Here is an 18,873-nt window from a genome sequence, read left to right on the forward strand (position 1 = left end):
TCCATTGCTATATAATTTTATGGTATTACTCCACACAAAAGTGGTGTTTCCACAATTTTGGCCACTTGTATAAGTTGTTCATTTTAAAATTAATGTTCTTTTTATATGGAATCAGATTATTATTAATGTTTCATGATTATATATGTGTTGGAAGCTGCCCAGAGTGGCTGGGGCAACCCAGCCAGATGGGAGGTAGAAATAAAAATTATTATTATTATTATTATTATTATTATTATTATTATTATTACTACAGTAGTACCTCGATTTAAGAACTGTCCTGTTCCGGAAAAGATTAAGTTTGTAAACCGAGGTACCACTGCATTACTATTACTATCATCATCATCATCATCATCATCATCACTGCTACTACTACCTGAGATTCCATAAGCCTAGCTCTTCTCTGGGATGGATTTTGTTTGGCCCAGTCATGGCATCCCCTCCATCTCCAAAGTCCGTCGTCTCTTTGGTCAACCCAAGACTGACAGGAGCAAAAACAAAAACCTGAAGCTACTTATCTTTCCTAACGATTCTGAAGCTGACATTGAAGATGGCCTGGGATGTTCAGACCAGCCCAATCCTGGTAGAAAAAGGAATAATTTGAGGAAGATTGTTCAAAGAAAAAACTGTAATTTACTCTCTATTGTGGGGGTGCTAGGTTCCCAGGTGCTATAGGGGGCGCTGTTGAGCTTTGTGAAAATAGATGAGGTTGGTCCCATAGAGGTAGTTTTTGAAGTTCCAGGCAGATATGACGATCCCACAGGGAGCCTTACCAAGAGAGGCCACGATCCCACGATTCTCCTCCATGACGTCCTTATGCAGAGCTCTCTGGTCAGGATCCAGCAACGCCCACTCCTCGTCCGTGAAACGAACAGCAACATCTTCAAAGCACACTGGACCCTAAAAGAAAAAGGGAAATGTCCTCCTCTGAGACAGCAGAAATATGATCTGCTACACAATGCTCTGTTGTTTCCATCCTGTACATTACGGTTTTGTTTCAATAGGCTTGCTTTGCTGCACATTTTAATTATGGGTGCTTATTTTATTCTGCGTTTTAATTATGGATATTTGTCTTTGTGGGCGGCTTCCAACAAAACACTAAAATACAATAATCTATTAAACATTAAAAGCTTCCGTAAACAGGGCTGCCTTTAGATGTCTTCTAAAAGTTTGGTAGTTATTTTTCTCTTTGACATCTGGTGGGAGGGCGTTCCACAGGGCGGGTGCCACTACCAATAAGGCCCTCTGCCTGGTTCCCTGTAACTTGGCTTCTCGCAGCAAGGGAACCGCCAGAAGGCCCTCGGCGCTGGACCTCAGTGTCTGGTCAGAACGATGGAGGCGATGACGCTCCTTCACGTATACTGGACCGAGGCCGTTTAGGGCTTTAAAGGTCAGCACCAACACTTTGAATTGTGCTCGGAAACGTACTGGGAGCCAGTGTAGGTCTTTCAAGACCGGTTTATATGGTCTCGACGGTCGCTCACAGTCACCAGTCTAGCTGCTGCATTTTGGATTAGTTGTAGTTTCCGGGTCGCCTTCAAAAGTAGCCCCACATAGAGCGCATTGCAGTAGTCCAAGCAGGAGATAACCAGAGCATGCACCACTCTGGTGAGACAGTCTGCGGGCAGGTAGGGTCTCAGCCTGCATAACAGATGGCGCTGATAAACAGCTGCCCTGGACACACAATTGACCTGTGCCTCCATGGACAGCTGGGAGTCCAGAATGACTCCCAGGCTGCGCACCTGGTCCTTCAAGGGCACAGTTACCCCATTCAGGACCAGTGAATCCCCCACACCTGCCCACCTCCTGTCCCCCAAAAACAGTACTTCTCTCTTGTCAGGATTCAATCTCAATCTGTTAGCCGCCATCCATCCCCCAACCATCTCCAGACACCCACACAGGACTTTCACCTTCTTCACTGGTTCCTATTTCAAAGAGAGGTACAGCTGGGTATCATCCGCATACTGATGAGCACCCAGCCCAAACCCCCTGATGATCTCTCCCAGCAGCTGCATGTAGATGTTGAAAAGCATGGGGGAGAGGACAGAACCCTGAGGCACCCCACAAGTGAGAGCCCAGGGGTCTGAACACTCATCTCCCACCACCACTTTCTGAACACGGTCCAGGATGAAGGAGCGGAACCACTGTATGACAGTGCCCCCAGCTCCCAGCCCCTCAAGACGGTCCAGAAGGATGTTATGATTGTTCAGAAACCACTCACTCAATCTTCTTGCCCATGAATGGAAGATTTGAGACTGGGCGATAGTTAGCCATATTGGCAGCATCTAAAGATGGTTTTTTAATAAGCGGTTTGATAACCGCCTCTTTCAGCGGGTCTGGGAAGGCTCCCTCACAGAGAGAAGCATTCACGACCCCTCAAAGCCCATCGCCCAGCCCTTCCCGGCTAGCTTTTATAAGCCAGGATGAGCAAGGATCAAGGAGACAGGTGGTTGGTTTCACTCGTCCAAGCAGCCTGTCCACATCCTCGGAGGTAACAGATTGGAATTGATCCCACGCAACTTGACTAGACAGGACACTAGCACTCTCCCGCCCCGGCCCTGCTCCATGGTGGAGTCTACCTCTTCCCGAATCTGAGCGACTTTATCTGCCAAAAACTTTGCAAAATCATTGCAGGAGATCATGTGGCCCATACTGGGCCCCGATGTAGCAGGTGGTTCCGCTAAATTGCAAACCACCTGAAAAAGTCTCCTGCTGCTGTTTTCTGCAGATGCAATAGAGGAGGCAAAGAAAGTCTTCTTCGCTGTCACTACTGCCACTTGGTAGGTTCGACATTGAGCTCTAACCTGTGTCCGGTCAGCTTCAGAATGAGTTATCCACCACCGGCACTCTAGCCGTCTCAGCAATTGTTTTATTGCCCTCAGATCCGTGGAAAACCACGGGGCTGAGTGGGCTCCATGCAATCGAAGAGGGCGCTTCAGAGCCAAACAGTCAATAGTCCTGGGCCACCAGGGAATCAGCTGAAAGGCCATCAACATGGGATAAAGCATCCCCTACCACATTCTGGAAACCATTTGGAGCCATTAAGTGGCGGGGGCGGACCATCTGAATCGGTCCCACCTCCCTGCAGAGGGGAAGGGTCGCGGAGAAGTCCAGTTGCACCATGAAGTGATCTGACCATGGCACTGCAACCCCCCCTCCCCGCCCACAAGGCCTGGGTTGCTGTGCGTAAGAGAAACCTGGTGGACAAGCAGCGGCAAGGACAGGCCCATCTGCTTCAGCCAATCAAGTCTCTGTTACACATGCCAGGTCAAGTCCTCCATCCATGATCAAGTCATGGATGGCAGTGGTTTTATGAATCATTGACCTGGCATGGCACAGCAGCACCTTCAGGTCATGTGGGTATCGCTTGCCGATTCTAGTATCCGTCCAGTCAGGACCAGACCCAAAGGCAGGGATAGTCCTTAAACAACGACTAAACCTGCCTCCTCTGTAATGACATGCTCTGGTCTTAGCGTACCTCCTCCTCCTACCCGTGATCACTGAGATCAGTTGTCCCAGTGCACACCCCCCCCCCCGGAACATGTGCCAGCTATTTTGTGGGCTGGGACCCACTCCCTGGCAGCCCTGACCCCTCCCCTTAAGAACAAAATAAAACCCTTATAAAAAAAAAATCTAATTCTCAAACCCAACCAAACGTCCATGCCACCCCCCACAAAAAAAAGTAATCAAAAGGGAAAAAAGAAAATTTTAAAAACATTTTAAAAAGAACATTGCGCCACTCCGAGTCCTCCTGGCCAGCAGGAGCAGCAGCAGCAACCGTCCTTATGAGGCCTGTCAGGCCCCACCCTGGGCCAGGTGGTGAGTGGCAGGAGCAGGGCCCTCAGGCACTCACACAGGGGAGTTGTTTCAATAGGATTGCTTTGCTGCACATTTTATTTATGGATGCTTATTTTATTCTAAGTTTTAATTATGGGTATTCGTCTTTGTGCAAATAGGTGGTACTCCACCTTGTGTTTTCCAAGTCATTCTGCCTACACAGGCATTCCAGTTTGCCTGATGGAAGGATCCACTTTCTCCTCTCCTCCTGAGCTGTTCTGGGGAGTTCCCTCCCAATGCCCTAGAGCCAAAATCCAGGGGTTCATGGGGATATGGAGAGGGGGAGGAATGGGGGGCAGGCCCCTTTTTGTAGCCGATGGAGCTGGTTAGGTGAATCCAGGCCACTATTTGTTCTGATTTGTTCACTGCTTAGAAACCAATCTGAGCATTCAGTGATCAATCCAGAAATAAAATAAGCCTGTTTTCGATGGCCATCTGTCTTGGGTGATCTAGCAGAGATTCCTGCAATGCACGGGGTCTCCTGGCTCTGAGAGACAAGCAGGGAGGGTGGCTTCGGACAAAAGGAGAGGGAGCCACCTGTGGCTCTTCCTTATCCTGACTCACCTCTGCCTCTCGACTTTCCTCTCCCACTCGCCTCCTTCCTCTTCTGCCTCTGATTCTGCACTGCATTCTGCCACAGAGTCTCCCACATCACTAAGCCCTGTAACCCCTTCAGCTTCTGACACCTCCTCTTCCCAGGCTTCTCCCTCTTCCCCCTCTGACCACCCATCCTTCTTCTACCTCTACTTCTTGGGCTCTGAGCCGTCTTCCCTTCCTGGTTCCCCAGCTGTATCCTCCCACCATTCTTCTGGGCCCAACCAGTCCATGACATTGCTCCATCCCTCGGCCTCTGTCCCCACAAGGCAGCTTCCCCTGACCTGATCTGGTTCCACAGCCGCTTCTTCCCTTCTGTCCCCATGAAAAGACGGATCAGGAAGTCTTGCCAGCATCATTCTGTCACCTGCAAGAGAAAAAAGGTGATCAGGACGCCTGGAGTGCCTGCTTCTCTCACAGGTGAAACAGGGCATCTCTAACTACAGATGGGCCTTTGAGAACGCCTTACCTGCTGAGAGCATTTGGACGTTTGTGCCCATTTAATATTTTAGTTGTGCAGAAATACATCTCCCCTCCTCTGGACCCTCCTTCCCAACGGTCTCCCCCCAAAACAAGATGGAAAAACCCTCAGATGAGTTGGGAAACCAACAGAATGAGACTAAACGGAGAGAAACCACCTTCCTCCTTACCCCGTGGCCTCTCTCTGGTGTCCAACGGAGGCATCTCTGCCTCACAGGAATCCAGGTCCATTTCTGCAAAGAGATCCTTTCCCTGAAAAACAAACAAGGATTCAAAACAGAGAATGGTGAGAAAGGCTGTGAGATCTCATTCCATGGATGCTTTCCCAGAAAACGGATGGGCCATCAGCAGACCATTATGGGATGTTCTCGGTCCTGTTTGGAGCCCCTTGGGAGTATCCAGACAAAAGTCTCTCTCACCTGCTTTCTCTCCTCTGCCTGACTCAGGAGGAAACCTTCGGCCAGGGCCACCGCCTGGGAACTGGTCTCCGCTCCGCATTCCCTCACCCAGCTCTCCATCTCCGGGGGAAGGACAGCCAGGAACTGCTCCAAGATCACCAGGTCCAGCATCTCAGCTTTCGTGTGCCTTTCTCGCTTCAGCCACTGGTGGCAAAGGTGGTAAAGTCGGCTGCAAACCTCTCGGGGTCCTTTGGCCTCCTGGCAGCAGAACTGCCTCAACTGCTGGCTCTGCACCTCTGAGCGGAGGGGGTCCTCCTCACCCAGGATCTTCTGCACTGGGTTTTCCCAGAATCCCCCACGGCTCCCAGTTTGGCTGGCATGGCCTCTTCCTGTTCCAGGGCCAGCTGAGTCTCGCTCATCCATCTGTGCTTTCAGGAAGCCTCTGAGAGATCGGAAGGAACCCTTTGGTCTTCTGACAAGTTCTGTCCGTCTTAATGAGAGGCTCTAGCAAATCCTACAAAGCAAATACATTGTTCTGTTACAGAATTTGTAGGACAGGGGCAAGCATGGATGAGTCTTGCTGGGAACCAGGTCTGGACTGCCCTGCATCCCAGACCATGAGCTATCTTTTTGAAAAGAAAGAGGAGGAAGAGGAGAAGAAATAAATCTCTAGCCTTCTAGCAATGCAAAATGTGGAGGCAACTGAAGGGATTTCTGGGAGATTAATCAACCTGGTTTCTGCAGCCTTCCAGTCAACGCATGAAGTCAGAACCAACAGACAAGAGAATCGTTTTTATCTTGTGAAAAATGGATGCTTGGCTCTAGTGGGGTCCTCACCCGGGGGTCCTCAGGAGTTCCTCCCCCACCCCACACCCCTGCTTCTGTCTCCTTTTCTTGCACTTGGACTCTCTGCCACTCTCCAGACAGACTCCTGGGGAGGGGTCCCTTTTTATTTGCTCTGAGGGCCAGGTATGTATCTGATCAACCCCCTGAGGGCCAAGTGGGCAGGGCCAAAGACATCTCCCTTGAAATTTAGGTGGGTAATTAATTATTATTATTCCGCTAGATAGCTTAAGACACACACAGCCATTGATGCCAAGATCCCTGCAGGTTCAGTGAGTAGCAGCGCCCATTTCCGGCTTCTTTTCCAGCAACAATCACTTTGGGACAGAGAGGATGTGGTCCTGGGATGCCATGCTCTGGGTGCGAGGGGATTGCTGCAGTGGCCTCCGTGTGGGGCTGCCCTGGGAGACGACTGGGAAACTGGTCTGCAATGCAACAGCCAGACTATGGTCTGGGATCCCTCTCTTTATTCCTGGCCTTTCTCTCCCATCTAAACTTCCTTCCTTCCTCCATGTGGGTTTTCTTGGGGGGGGGGGGGGCTAGTCCACCTCCTAGTCCAGCTTTGGAAAACCATTTCCACATTTTTCCTCTGTTGTGCAATGAGGCTGAGCGATGTCACACAGAGTTAAAGTCCCAGGGACTCCTTTGTTTAAAGAAGGGAGATCTTTTCTGAAAGGGGGCGGAGGGCTAAATGAGTTTGGGATCCTCTGATCTCCAGGAAGGAGAGCGTGGCAGACCTGGCCCCTCCCTGATCAGGCCCCCCAGGCATCCTCCCCTGCTGCAGCCCTGGGACCCCCACCGTCTCCCCACTGCACCCTGGGGGGGGGGGGAGAGGAGACTCACCAGATCCCAGGAGGGGACAGCGAGGCAGCCCTTGCAGGAGAGACCCCAAAGCAAGGAAAGGACTGGGGAGGGAGGGGCCTTGGCTCTGGAGGACCTGGCCCCCCCTTGCTTCCTGGCTTCTCTAGGAAGGCAGCTCACTTCCCTTTAACCCTTGCCAAGCCGAGTCCCTCCCGCTCAGCCCTCTCTCGCTTGGCAGAACCTCAGACTTCTATTATTTTTTATGGATTTAGGGGGCAGCTGCCCCCCTGGCTACGCCCATGCCCAGATATCCTTTTGGGGGTGAGCCTCTTGGCTGGACTCTGAGCATCTCCCTCCCTTGGCCAGAAACCAGAGGAAGAGCTTGCAGGGAAAAGGGCTTTGCAGGAGGCAAGGAAGCTCCTCCTGGAATTCCGGAGTGGAGAGATAGGAGGGGATCCCAGGGTCATCTAGACCAACCCCCAGCAATGCAGGAATCTCAGCTAAAGCATCCATGCCAGATGGACGTCCGATCTCTGCTTAGAAACCTCCAAGGAAGGAGAGTCCACCACCTCCCAAGGGAGACCTTTCCCTGCCCAACTGCTCTTAGATGTCCCTCAAGGCAGCGGGTCCTGAGTTCTAGCCCTGCTGAAACAATCGAACTGGCTGCCAAGGAGGAACCAAACGAATTTCAAAATAAATCCTATTCTCATCATAAATGAGTAATACTTTCTTTTTATGCTAATATACAAAAGTATGCTATTTCCCTTTCCAGAAATGCTTAATTGCTAATTCAAAGGACTGAAAATGGATGGTTGTTGTTATTATGTTTAGGGAAGCTTTTAATATTTGATGGACTATTGTATTTTAATATTTTGTTGGAAGCTGCACAGAGTGGCTGGGGAAAGCCAGCCAGATGGGAGGGGTATAAATATGTTGTTGTTGTTGTTGTTGTTGTTAATTAAATTGATCAGGTGAGTTTTCTCCTTTCAAAAGAGGCAGGTGGAATCTCCATGGTTGCTAATAGCATAACGTTGAAAGGCTAGGGAAACATGGGGAGCCCTAGAGCATGTGCTTGGCCTGCAGAATGTCCCAGTCAGTGTAGACCAGGGGTCCTCAAACTGTGTCCAGCACGGCCATTTCAGAACCCGCCAAGTGTCCAAGGCTGAAAGCATCTCACCACCCACTGAGTCAGTTGTCAAGCTGCGCTGAGGTAAACGCCACTGGCGTGGTGGCAGCTCTACCAATGAAAGGCCAGGGGGTTTCACCAGGGGATGGGGAAGTGTTGTCTTTTGACTTGAGGAGCGAAGTTGAGGTTGGTGGAGGAAGGCAGACTTGGGTCGATTTGGCTTCGTTACATAGACATTTCCTTTAAAGGTGGGAGAAGGAAGTATAGTCCTATTTCTGTGAGTGGTGCAGCGGTCTTTCCACTCATGTGGTTTACATGCTCTGAAAGTTGTTATCTGTTTTGATATTTAACTTTTTAAAGGGTGGAATGGAACCAGATATTGGCCACCTTGTTAGCCTGGGGCAGCAACCTTTTTCAGCCATGGGAAAGTGGGGAGGAACAGAAACTAGCGGCCAACAGCATCCCTTCTCTGCTGGCCTTTGCCCGAAGGTTCCCCCCTACTTCGGCCTTTGCCCGAAGTAGCTTTCCCCCATGGATTCAGTCCTTTCAACACTTCCATCTCCCCAAGAGGCTCCCAAGGCTACTCATCCTCTGCAGTTGAGAACAGACCTAACTGAAAAGAACGGCTTCCTCTTCTGGTGACACCAGAGAATTCTAGAAGACATTCACCCTTTCCATAACATTATGGATGCACGATTCCCACAGACAAGTTTCTTGGCAAGACGAGGGCCTTTCCTGGTCATAGAGCGTCCTCCTCAGCATCCCCAACGAAGGAGCTGGGTTGCAAGAGCTGCAGCTAATTGGGGGGGGGGGCTGTCCTCCCCCCTCCCATCTCACCTGATAGGTAGGAAAGCAAGAACCAGAGAGAGTTGTGGGAAACCCCCAAACCAGCTTGCTCTGTGCTGGATCCAAAGCTGCGACTAATAGAGAAGCAAGATCTGTTCGGGTGTTGATGCTGTGAGCCCCTCCGTCCTACACTCCGGTTGTGTATACGAGTAAATAAAACTAGATGTCATAAAGACGCCCCAGTCTCCGCTGACTTTCGTTCCAAGGAAACCGAAGATGGGGAAGTGCCTGGGACCCCTGGAATCTCCCCCCTCAGAGACTGGGGTAGTTTGCAAATACAAACACACACACAATAATTTGTGCCTGTGTTCCTAATAGATAACTAAGTGTGAAGAGCATGTCATGTGCTTTAGCAACAGCCCTCCTGTAAATAAGGAAATGCAACCCCCATTGCTGGTCAACTCAAAAAAGCAACAAGGGAATTTGCTCTGGTGTCCCATGAGGTCTGTGGGGCCCCTAAGTAAGAGGAGCCATTGCTTTCCTTTCTTTTCTTTTTTTAAAAAATAACTTAAAGAAATTTTAACATAATCAAACATTCAAATTACATTTTACAATTTCAATTAACGCACCCCCCCCCCCGCCATGCGAATTCCCCCAACTTCCCTTACTGGTTTATAACACCTCTGCTTCTTTTGCTTATAAATTTGTATTCCTTATATATTAAAATGAAGATTATAACATTTGTCTCTTCTTCTCATTTTTACCTCATAATTGCATTTTCTGTTTGTATTTGTCCACTGTAAGTGTATCACTCAAATCCTGCCAGTCAGTTCATTTCTATGCATTGTTTCTGTATATACATCTTAAAAGGTTCCCAATCTTTTAAAAAGTCAGTATTGTCCTTATCTTTAAGTCTCTGAGTTAGCTTCGCCATTTTAGCGTATTCCATCAACTTTTCTTGCCAGTGTTCTTTCGCTGGTTTTTCATCGCCTTTCCATCTTTGAGCTAGTAAAATTCCAGCCACCGTTGTCACATACATGAATGGATTTCTCTTATCTTTTGGTAAATCCTGCCCTAAAATACCTAATAAAAACGCTTCTGATCTTTTAACAAAGGTTATCTTAAAACATTTTTTTCATTTCATTATAGATCATCTCCCAATAGGTGGAGCCAGGTGGGCCCAGGTCCAGGTGAGGGGGGGTTGCCATGGTGACAAGGACCACAGACTTGCAGGCGGCCATTTTGGGTTAGCAGTGAGGCGAGTGGAGGAGAGAGCAGTTGGTGGCAGTTGACGGAGGAAAAGGCGAGGCAATCAGTGGATTCTTATTTTCTCAGTTTCTTATTTCAATTCTTATTTAATTTATTACTTATTTCTTTATTTTTTCTTCTTGAAGATGTGCCACAGGCTTTCGTCATCCAGCAATGGTGAGTATTGGAGGAAACAAGAGTAGGGAGAGCATAGCTGTCAACGTTTCCCTTTTTTAAAAAGGGAAATTCCCTTATTCCGAATAGGATTCCTCGCAAGAAAAGGGAAAAGTTGACAGATATGAGGGAGAGGATCCCAAAGACCTGCTCCCCGCTGCCAGGACTCTCAGTTGAGAGGAACTGACAGCATGACTTTTGCTGGAGCCAGAGCAAGATCTCTGGCTCCAGGTGATGCAGAGCTGCCAGGCAGCTGCCCTGAGAGGCCTCCATGCCCTTCAGGTGTCCAAGCACCGGACAGTGGAGGCCATTCTGGGGAGTGACCCCCATGGGTAGTTGGGGGAGGGAGGGGCTTTGGGGAAGGGGTTGTCCGTCTGCCGGAGAGGAGACCCCGCTGGCCTAGGTTCACATATCCTGTTTGAAAGGGAAATCATCGTAGGGACGTCCTGTGAAATTCTGGGTCAGGAATGCGGTTCCTACAATGGAGGCATGTGCAACACTGCTACACTGTGGAACTGTAGCAGGCTCCAATTTGGACTTTATGAACATATGTGGAACAGAAACTAGCAGACATTTGGTCTTTATGAATGAACTGATTTATTGCATTTATTGTGTTGTTTATGTGCAAGATAAACATTTGATATTGTGATAAGAATATATAGCAGAGTATTGTTTATGTGAATCCATAGCTGGTTACGTCTTGTTTGTCGAATGTATTTCATGTAACGCAAGGTTTGATGTTGTTTTGCAAATTCCTAGAATGAAATCTTGGAAGTTGGACGCCCCTTCTATAATGCATAGGTAAAGGTAAAGGGACCCCTGACCATTAGGTCCAGTCATGGCCGACTCTGGGGTTGCGGCGCTCATCTTGCTTTGTTGGCCGAGGGAGCCGGCGTACAGCTTCCGGATCATGTGGCCAGCATGACCAAGCCGCTTCTGGCGAACCAGAGCAGAGCACAGAAACGGAAGGCGAAGGGGTAGATTTAAGAGACCAAATTCCCAAGGGCATAAAACCTCTTCAGTCAGTTTAAAATCCACTTTCCCAGTTTGATGTCCTAAGACATATATCTCATTCAGCCCACATTTTACCAGCTTCCTCACATAAATCTCACAGAGGACTTTGTCAAAAGCCTCACTGAAATCAAGATGCACAATTTCCACAGCAGTCCCCTGATCAACAAAGTTTGTAACTCCATCCAAAAAAAGAAAAGGAGAGATTTCTCTGGCTTGACTTGTTTGTGAGAAAGCCATGCTTTCATCCTGTATGTTGTAAAATCTTCAGATGAAGGGTGAATAAATTTTAAAAATAATAAATGAGGATATTGACATGTGCAAAGGAAGGAGATTTATGTATTTATTTAATTTGTAAACCAAGTAACCCAGGAATGCGGTTCCTACCCAACTAACTTGAATAAAATATTGGTGGGGGGCCAGGTAAGGCCCGCCTTGCACAATCAATCACATGATGTATGCACACCATTTGAATGGCAATGGCTATAATGGCATTAACTTTTAAAAAAAAATATATTTTGAGCCCGTAGTTCAGTTTCCCAGCAGCTCCCCTTGCCCCAGAGACACTTCTAGCATTTCATCTCCTCTACCTGTGGCATTGTTCAGCAGTGGGGAAAGTGAACCTCTTCACACCGGATGTCCATTTGGCATGGCCCTTTCCAGGTTTTTTCCTGCCCCTTGTGTTTGTCTTTCATTTGTTCTCCTCTGTGTGTTGCCAGTAGAAGCCAGAATTCTGTGGGTACTCTAGGTGGCGCAGAAAGCACCTAGAAGCTCCCTAGAGGTTGAAGTGCCGATCAAACTTCAGTTTTGCGCTCTATAAATTCCAATTAGCAGTACTGGGGGTGGTTCAGATTCTGGGGCAGTGCTTTTGGCCAGCAGAGGGTGTCACAGGGCCAGCCTACTTTCCCTTTAAAGCAAACTTGGGTTTCCAGCTGGTTTTGGACTACAACTCCCATCATCCCTAGCTAGCAGGACCAATGGGGAGGGATGATGGGAAGTGTAGTCCGGGAGCTGCTGGGGACCCAAGTTTGGCCCGTAAAGATGGGACCTGTCCACATTTGTATTTTCTTGTATTTTGTTTTCTTTGTGACCTTTGTGCTTTTTTTTAATTATTTTCTAAGAGGGCAAATTGAAAGAGAAATTGTATGGTAAGTTGCGGAAGAATAAAAGGCTGCATTTGGAAAAAACCAAAAAACCCTGGGGGGTAGCCTTGTGGCGATCACACAGGGTCCCCGGACGTTTGACGGTCTATTCATCCCTGTGCCACCACTGTGATCACTTCGCCGTTGCCACCAACCCATTTCTCTCGGGTACACACTGAGTCCAGACAGTTGTTAACATTAAACCAAATAAACAAGTTTATTTTATAAGCATTAACAAGTTTATGGTTTCAGATCATTTTTCTTGTCAGTTTCTTAACCTTACTTTCATTACCGGCCTATACCTTCCTAATACCTACTAAATGATTATCCCAGCTGTTTAACTGACTCCTCTTAACAGATTCTCTCACTCTCTCGCATCAAACTAGCCCAACCCACAAACTTATCCTCCCTCTCCCTTCTCTAACTCGAGACTTGTAGAGTGGGTTTTCTGGATCCCTGTGTGTTTGCCTAAAACGGGATTTTTTCCCCCCCACCCTTTGCTGGTCTGTGTCTGCCTGTTCCCTGATATATCTCAGAGACACTGCGTAAGTGAAAAGTGCCTCACTCTGTGCCTTCTGTGCCCGTCCCTGGCACGGAAAGATCCCTAAGCTTAGCTGATGTCATGACCCCCTAATCTAACTATAAACTTCCCATGTTTATTACCACAGACTAGAAGAATGTTAAGTGCACTCTGTATAATCCCTGCGTAAGACACCCCTATCTATCTTAGGTAGTTATCTCTGGTTGTTATGTTCTGTGCTCTCTCTCTCTGATGCGTATGTTCTATGTATGTAACATGTGCAATGCCTGAACATTGTACCCACGTTGTTCACGCTGCTGGCTGCATCCAATCAGCAGCCACCATAGATGGGGCAATTGAGCCCAATATACAATAAAAGGGACACTCTTAGCCTCCTGCTACGAGATGCCTCCCGGATGATATCCCACCACGTCGTCTGTCGTTTATTCAACCCAACAGAGACTCACTTCTTAACAACTCTAACTCCTCCCCTTGGGTTCCTATTGGTTAATCATTTTACACTTACTTAACCCTTTGCTTATGACCCAGTATGATGTCACACACCTAGGAGGGCAAACGCCACAGGCCTCCTTAAATATTTTATGGGGGGGGGGGAGACGCTTAGGTCTTCAAACATTGGCGCCTATTCCTATACCTACAGGTCTCAGGATGGTTACAACATACAAACACAAAACACAACATGTTCAAAAGGCATTAGATGTCAATCAGCCAAACGCCAGGTAATAAAGGTGCGGATTTCTTAGCTCCTAAAGCTGTAAACTGGTTTTCCCGACCTTTGTATGGATTTTTTTTATGGGAAGTGAGTTTGGAGCTTTGACTGAAGCTCTTTCCACATTCCACAAACTGATAGGGTTTCTCCCCTGTATGAATTCTTTGATGGGAAGTGAGATTGCAGCTCTTCCTGAAGTTCTTTCCACATTCCACACACTGATAGGGTTTCTCCCCTGTATGAATTATGTGATGGGAAGTGAGACTCTGGCTGTGACTAAAGCGCTTTCCACATTCCATGCACTGATAGCGTTTCTCCCCTGTATGAATTCTTTGATGGGAAGTGAGATGGGAGCTCTTCCTGAAGCTCTTTCCACATTCCACACATTCATAGGGTTTCTCCCCTGTATGAATTCTGTGATGGGAAGTGAGACTGTGGCTGTGACTGAAGCTCTTTCCACATTCAAAGCACTGATAGCGTTTCTCCCCTGTATGAATTATTTGATGGCAAGTGAGATCACAGCTCTTCCTGAAGCTCTTTCCACATTCCACACACTGATAGGGTTTCTCCCCTGTATGAATTCTTTGATGGGAAGTGAGATGGGAGCTCTGACTGAAGCTCTTTCCACACTCCACACACAGATAGGGTTTCTCCCCTGTATGAATTCTTTGATGGGAAGTGAGAATGTACTTCCTCCTGAAGCTCTTTCCACATTCCACACACTGATAGGGTTTCTCCCCGGTATGAATTCCCTTATGGGAGGTGAGACTGGAGCTGTGACTGAAGCTCTTTCCACATTCCACACACTGATACGGTTTCTCCCCTGTATGAATTCTTTGATGAAATGTGAGAATGTCCTTCCTCCTGAAGCTCTTTCCACATTCCACACACTGATAGGGTTTCTCCCCTGTATGAATTCTTTGATGGGAAACAAGACTATCCTTCTTACTGAAGCTCTTTCCACATTCCACACACTGATATGGTTTCTTTCCAATGAGATTTTGTTGATGGGAAGTGGAATGGGAGCTCTGACTGCAGCTTTCTCCACACTCTAAATTTTTACGTGGCTTCTCCTCTCTGGGGATTTTATCGTGGTCACCTTTGTTCTCGATTTCAGATTCATTACAATCTGCAATGGAGACAAAAAGGGGTTAGACACTCATGAACAAATGGAGAAGAACTGAAGGGAGCTCGGGGTAGGAGATGTGCATTACCTGTGTTGTTTGTCATTAACCAACATATTTATTATGAGATTCTGATGTGTTGTTGAATGTTGCTTTGTTTGATATACACTAGTGGTCAAAATTGCAGAAGCCTTTTGGAGAAAAGTGCATTTCAGAGGCTTGATGGCTCAAAACTCTGCTTCTTTTGGAGTAATATTCTAAAATTATATATCAATGGAAAGATAATTTAATCAAGAATGCAATTCAACAAAGTTTGTTTAATTATCCATATTCTATGAAACATTATAGCCAAATAAGCAGAAAAAGGAAGCACAATTTGCTTAGGTTGACTTTTGTCAGTGTGTTACGTGATTGCTAACAAGTTGGTTGGTTTTCTGTCTTCTTTCATTTAGTGAGGTTGAAAAACATAATAAAATTACAGAAATGGCACAAAGAGTTGATTGGTCACCCAGAAAGCGATGTAAAATAGTACTATTAAGTGAACAGGGCTACAGTTATGAAGAAATTAGAAGATTGGGGGAAACTTAACCAAAGCTGGCATTTCTATATTTTGGAGGAGCTATAAGGAGACTCAGTGACCATAAAATCATACTGTTAAAGGGAGGAAAAGGTGCAGAAAGGCAAGTGAAGATCGAAGAATGGAGAGACTGTCCCTACATGACAGAAGAATATCATCTGGGTGTATACAAGATGACACGGCGCAATGCAATGTGAAGTTGAGTGCAAGGACTGGTCTAAATGTTAGAGTTCTAAGGAAAAAGCCATTGTTATCTCTCAAGCAAAGCTTGAAAAGATAGAAGAAGAAGAAGAAGAAGAAGAAGAAGAAGAAGAAGAAGAAGAAGAAGAAGAAGAGGAGCTTGGATTTGATATCCCACCTTTCACTCCCCTTCAGGAGTCTCAAAGCGGCTAACAATCTCCTTCCCCTTCCTCCCCCACAACAAACACTCTGTGAGGTGAGTGGGGCTGAGAGACTTCAAAGAAGTGTGACTGGCCCAAGGTCACCCAGCAGCTGCATGTGGAGGAGTGGAGACGCGAACCCGGAACCTGGTTCTTAACCACTACACCACGCCATGACTAAACCCTTGTTAAGTGGACAGTGGAAGAATGGGACAGTGTTATTTGGAGGGATGAGACCCAAATCTCCTTGCTTGGTAGTGATGGCATGAAATACGTGAGGAGAAGAATCAGAGAAGATTTACATCCTACTTGCATTACACCAACCGTGAAACACCCAGATAGTGTGATGATCTGGGGTTGTATGGCAGCAAAAGGTGTGGGCAGAATTTGCGTCATTAATGGGAATGTAAATGCCCCAAAACACATAAATGAAATACTTTAGCCCAAACTGAAGCCTTCCGCAGGTGATCTTTTCCCTGATACTGAAGCATATATATATATATATATATATATTATTTATGTATCTATCTATCTATCTATCTATCTATTTTTCTATTTCAACAAGATTCAGCTCCATGTCATGTTGCTGCTGTGTGCAAACGGTGCTTTCAAGATAATCCTATTCCACTGCCAGAATGTCCTGGGAATAGTTCAAACTTTAACCCAATCGGAATTCTATGGGGCCGACTAAAGAAACTTGTTAATCAAAGGCAACCCAGCAATAAAGCCCAATTAAAAGAGGCAATAATTCAGTCTGGGTTTCACATTCTTACAGCTGCAGAACTAAAAACTTCATGGGAAGGTGTTGTAAGGCTTTAATGAAAGCTAAAGGTTACCAATGGTTACCAAAGGTTTCACGTTTTTTCACAAAAGGTTTCCACAATTTTGGCCACCAGTATAAGTTGTTCATTTTAAGTTAATGTTCTTTTCGTATGGGATCAGAATATTATTATTGATGTTTCATGTTCATATGTGTGTTGGGAGCCGCTCAGAGTGGCTGGGGCAACCCAGCCAGATGGGCAGGGTAGAAATAAAAATGTCAGCTTTGTTCCGGAGCTGACAGAGGCTGGAATGTATGAAAGCAGGCAAAGAGAGATAAGGAAACTGGAATGTGAGCTGGAATGTGAGACAGAGGAGGGGCAGCCGAGTGGCAGAGCTTCAGAGAACAGAGAGCAGGCAGCAGATAGCAAAGATCCACAAAATACAATCTTAGCTCAGAGACAGAAGGGGAGAGGCCAGGAATAGCTAGCCCAAAAACTCGAAGGCGCGAAAAGGTCAGTGAGAGGAGGGGAAAGAGCGGAAGCAAAAGGGTTTTTCCCCCTCTTGGAAGAAGAGAAAGGGGCGGAGTTTAGACTTGGCAACTGCAAACTTGAAGTCAGACGCGGAGTGAAGGATCTCCGGAGTGATTTATGTGTTTGAGCAATAAACCTGAGATAATTACTGCCGGTGTCTCGCTTCTGTGGGAGAGCCAAGCCATTACAAAAAATTATTATTATTACTACAGTTGTACCTGTTCTGGTAAAGCTTAAGTTTGTAAACCGAAGAACCACTTTATCAACATCATCATCATCCTCATCAGTGCTACTACTACCTGAGATTCCATAAGCCTAGCTCTTCTCTGGGATGGATTTTGTTTGGCCCAGTCATGGCATCCCCTCCATCTCCAATGTCAGTCCTTGTTATGGCTTGGTCTCTCCCACAAACGTGAGACGACTCTGCCTGTTAATAATTTCAGATTTATTGCTAAAACAACAAACCTGGACGGAGCTCCTCTACTCATCGTCCTCCCCACAAGATGGAGTTGCCCGGACTGAGCTCCTCCCCCTTCCCCAGCAAAGAAGCCCCCACCTTCTCTTCCAGTATCTTTTTGGCAGAGAATGCTTCCTGCATTCCAGCGTCTGACTCACTCCTGTAGATCTCACACAGCTGTCTGTCACTCTGTCTCCCTTTTTCTTCTCCCCTCTGTTCAGAGCTCAGATGACAGTTGCTCTCCCCCTCCTCTCTGCCTTCCGCTGCTAACTCTCCTCTCCCCAGGCCTGCTTCTTCTCTGGCGGGCAGCACCTGAGCTTCGCTGCCAGTTGTCTCTTTGGTCAACCCAAGACTGACAGGAGCAATAACAAAAACCTGAAGCTACTTAGCTTTCCTAACAATTCTGAAGCTGACATTGAAGATGGCCTGGGAAGTTCAGACCAACCCAATTGTGGTAGAAAAAGGAGTAATTTGAGGAAGATTGTTCAAAGAAAAAACTGTAATTTACTCTTTATTGTGGGGGTGTTAATTTCCCAGGTGTTATAGGGGGTGCTGTTGAGCTCTGTAAAAATTTATGAGGTTGGTCCCATAGAGGTATTTTTTGAATTTCCAGGCTGATATGACGATCCCACAGGGAGCCTTACCAAGAGAGGCCACGATCCCACGATTCTCCTCCATGACGTCCTTATGCAGAGCTCTCTGGTCAGGATCCAGCAACGCCCACTCCTCGTCCGTGAAACGAACAGTGACATCTTCAAAGCACACTGGACCCTAAAAGAAAAAGGGAAATGTCTTCCTCTGAGACAGCAGAAATATGATCTGCTACACAATGCTCTGTTGATTCTTTCCTGTTAATAATAATAATAATAATAATAATAATAATTTATTTATAACCTGCCCATCTGGCTGGGCTTCCCCAGCCAGGACTCTGGGCGGCATCCAAAAAAAAACACTAAAATACAATAAGCTATTAAACATTAAAAGCTTCCCTAAACAGGGTTGCCTTTAAATGTCTTCTAAAAGTTTGGTAGTTATTTGTCTCTTTGACATCTGGTGGGAGGGCGTTCCACAGGGCGGGTGCCACTACCGAGAAGGCCCTCTGCCTGGTTCCCTGTAACTTGGCTTCTTGCAGCGAGGGAACTGCCAGAAGGCCCTCGGCGCTGGACCTCAGTATCTGGGCAGAACAATGGAGGTGGAGACGCTCCTTCAGGTATACTGGACTGAGTCCTTTTAGGGCTTTTCAAGGTCAGCACCAACACTTTGAATTGTGCTCGGAAATGTACTGGGAGCCAATGCAGGTCTTTCAGGACCAGTGTTATATGGTCTCGGCAGCCACTCCCAGTCATCAGTCTAGCT

General features: G+C 47.0%; 2 protein-coding genes across 3 annotated transcripts in view; one reads left to right on the top strand and one right to left on the bottom strand.

Moving 5' to 3' along the window:
* The window catches only part of LOC310676834 (tigger transposable element-derived protein 1-like), a gene marked incomplete at its 3' end in the record, with an annotated part of 1,439,559 nt that overhangs the window by 839,650 nt on the left and 581,036 nt on the right, over positions 1 to 18,873 (top strand). The window lies entirely within an intron of this gene.
* The window catches only part of LOC310675514 (uncharacterized protein), a 59,434-nt gene that overhangs the window by 30,315 nt on the left and 10,246 nt on the right, over positions 1 to 18,873 (bottom strand). For both annotated transcript variants that reach the window (XM_083436270.1, XM_083436271.1), the window contains exons 5-6: positions 18,162 to 18,288; positions 13,819 to 14,816 (exon numbers count right to left, since the gene is read on the bottom strand). In XM_083436270.1, coding sequence (XP_083292396.1) covers positions 13,819 to 14,816; positions 18,162 to 18,288 — 1,125 coding nt within the window. The remainder of the gene's footprint in view (positions 1 to 13,818; positions 14,817 to 18,161; positions 18,289 to 18,873) is intronic.

Source organism: Podarcis tiliguerta (assembly GCF_965153285.1).
Source record: "Podarcis tiliguerta genome assembly, chromosome: 4".
Classification (NCBI taxonomy): domain Eukaryota; kingdom Metazoa; phylum Chordata; class Lepidosauria; order Squamata; family Lacertidae; genus Podarcis; species Podarcis tiliguerta.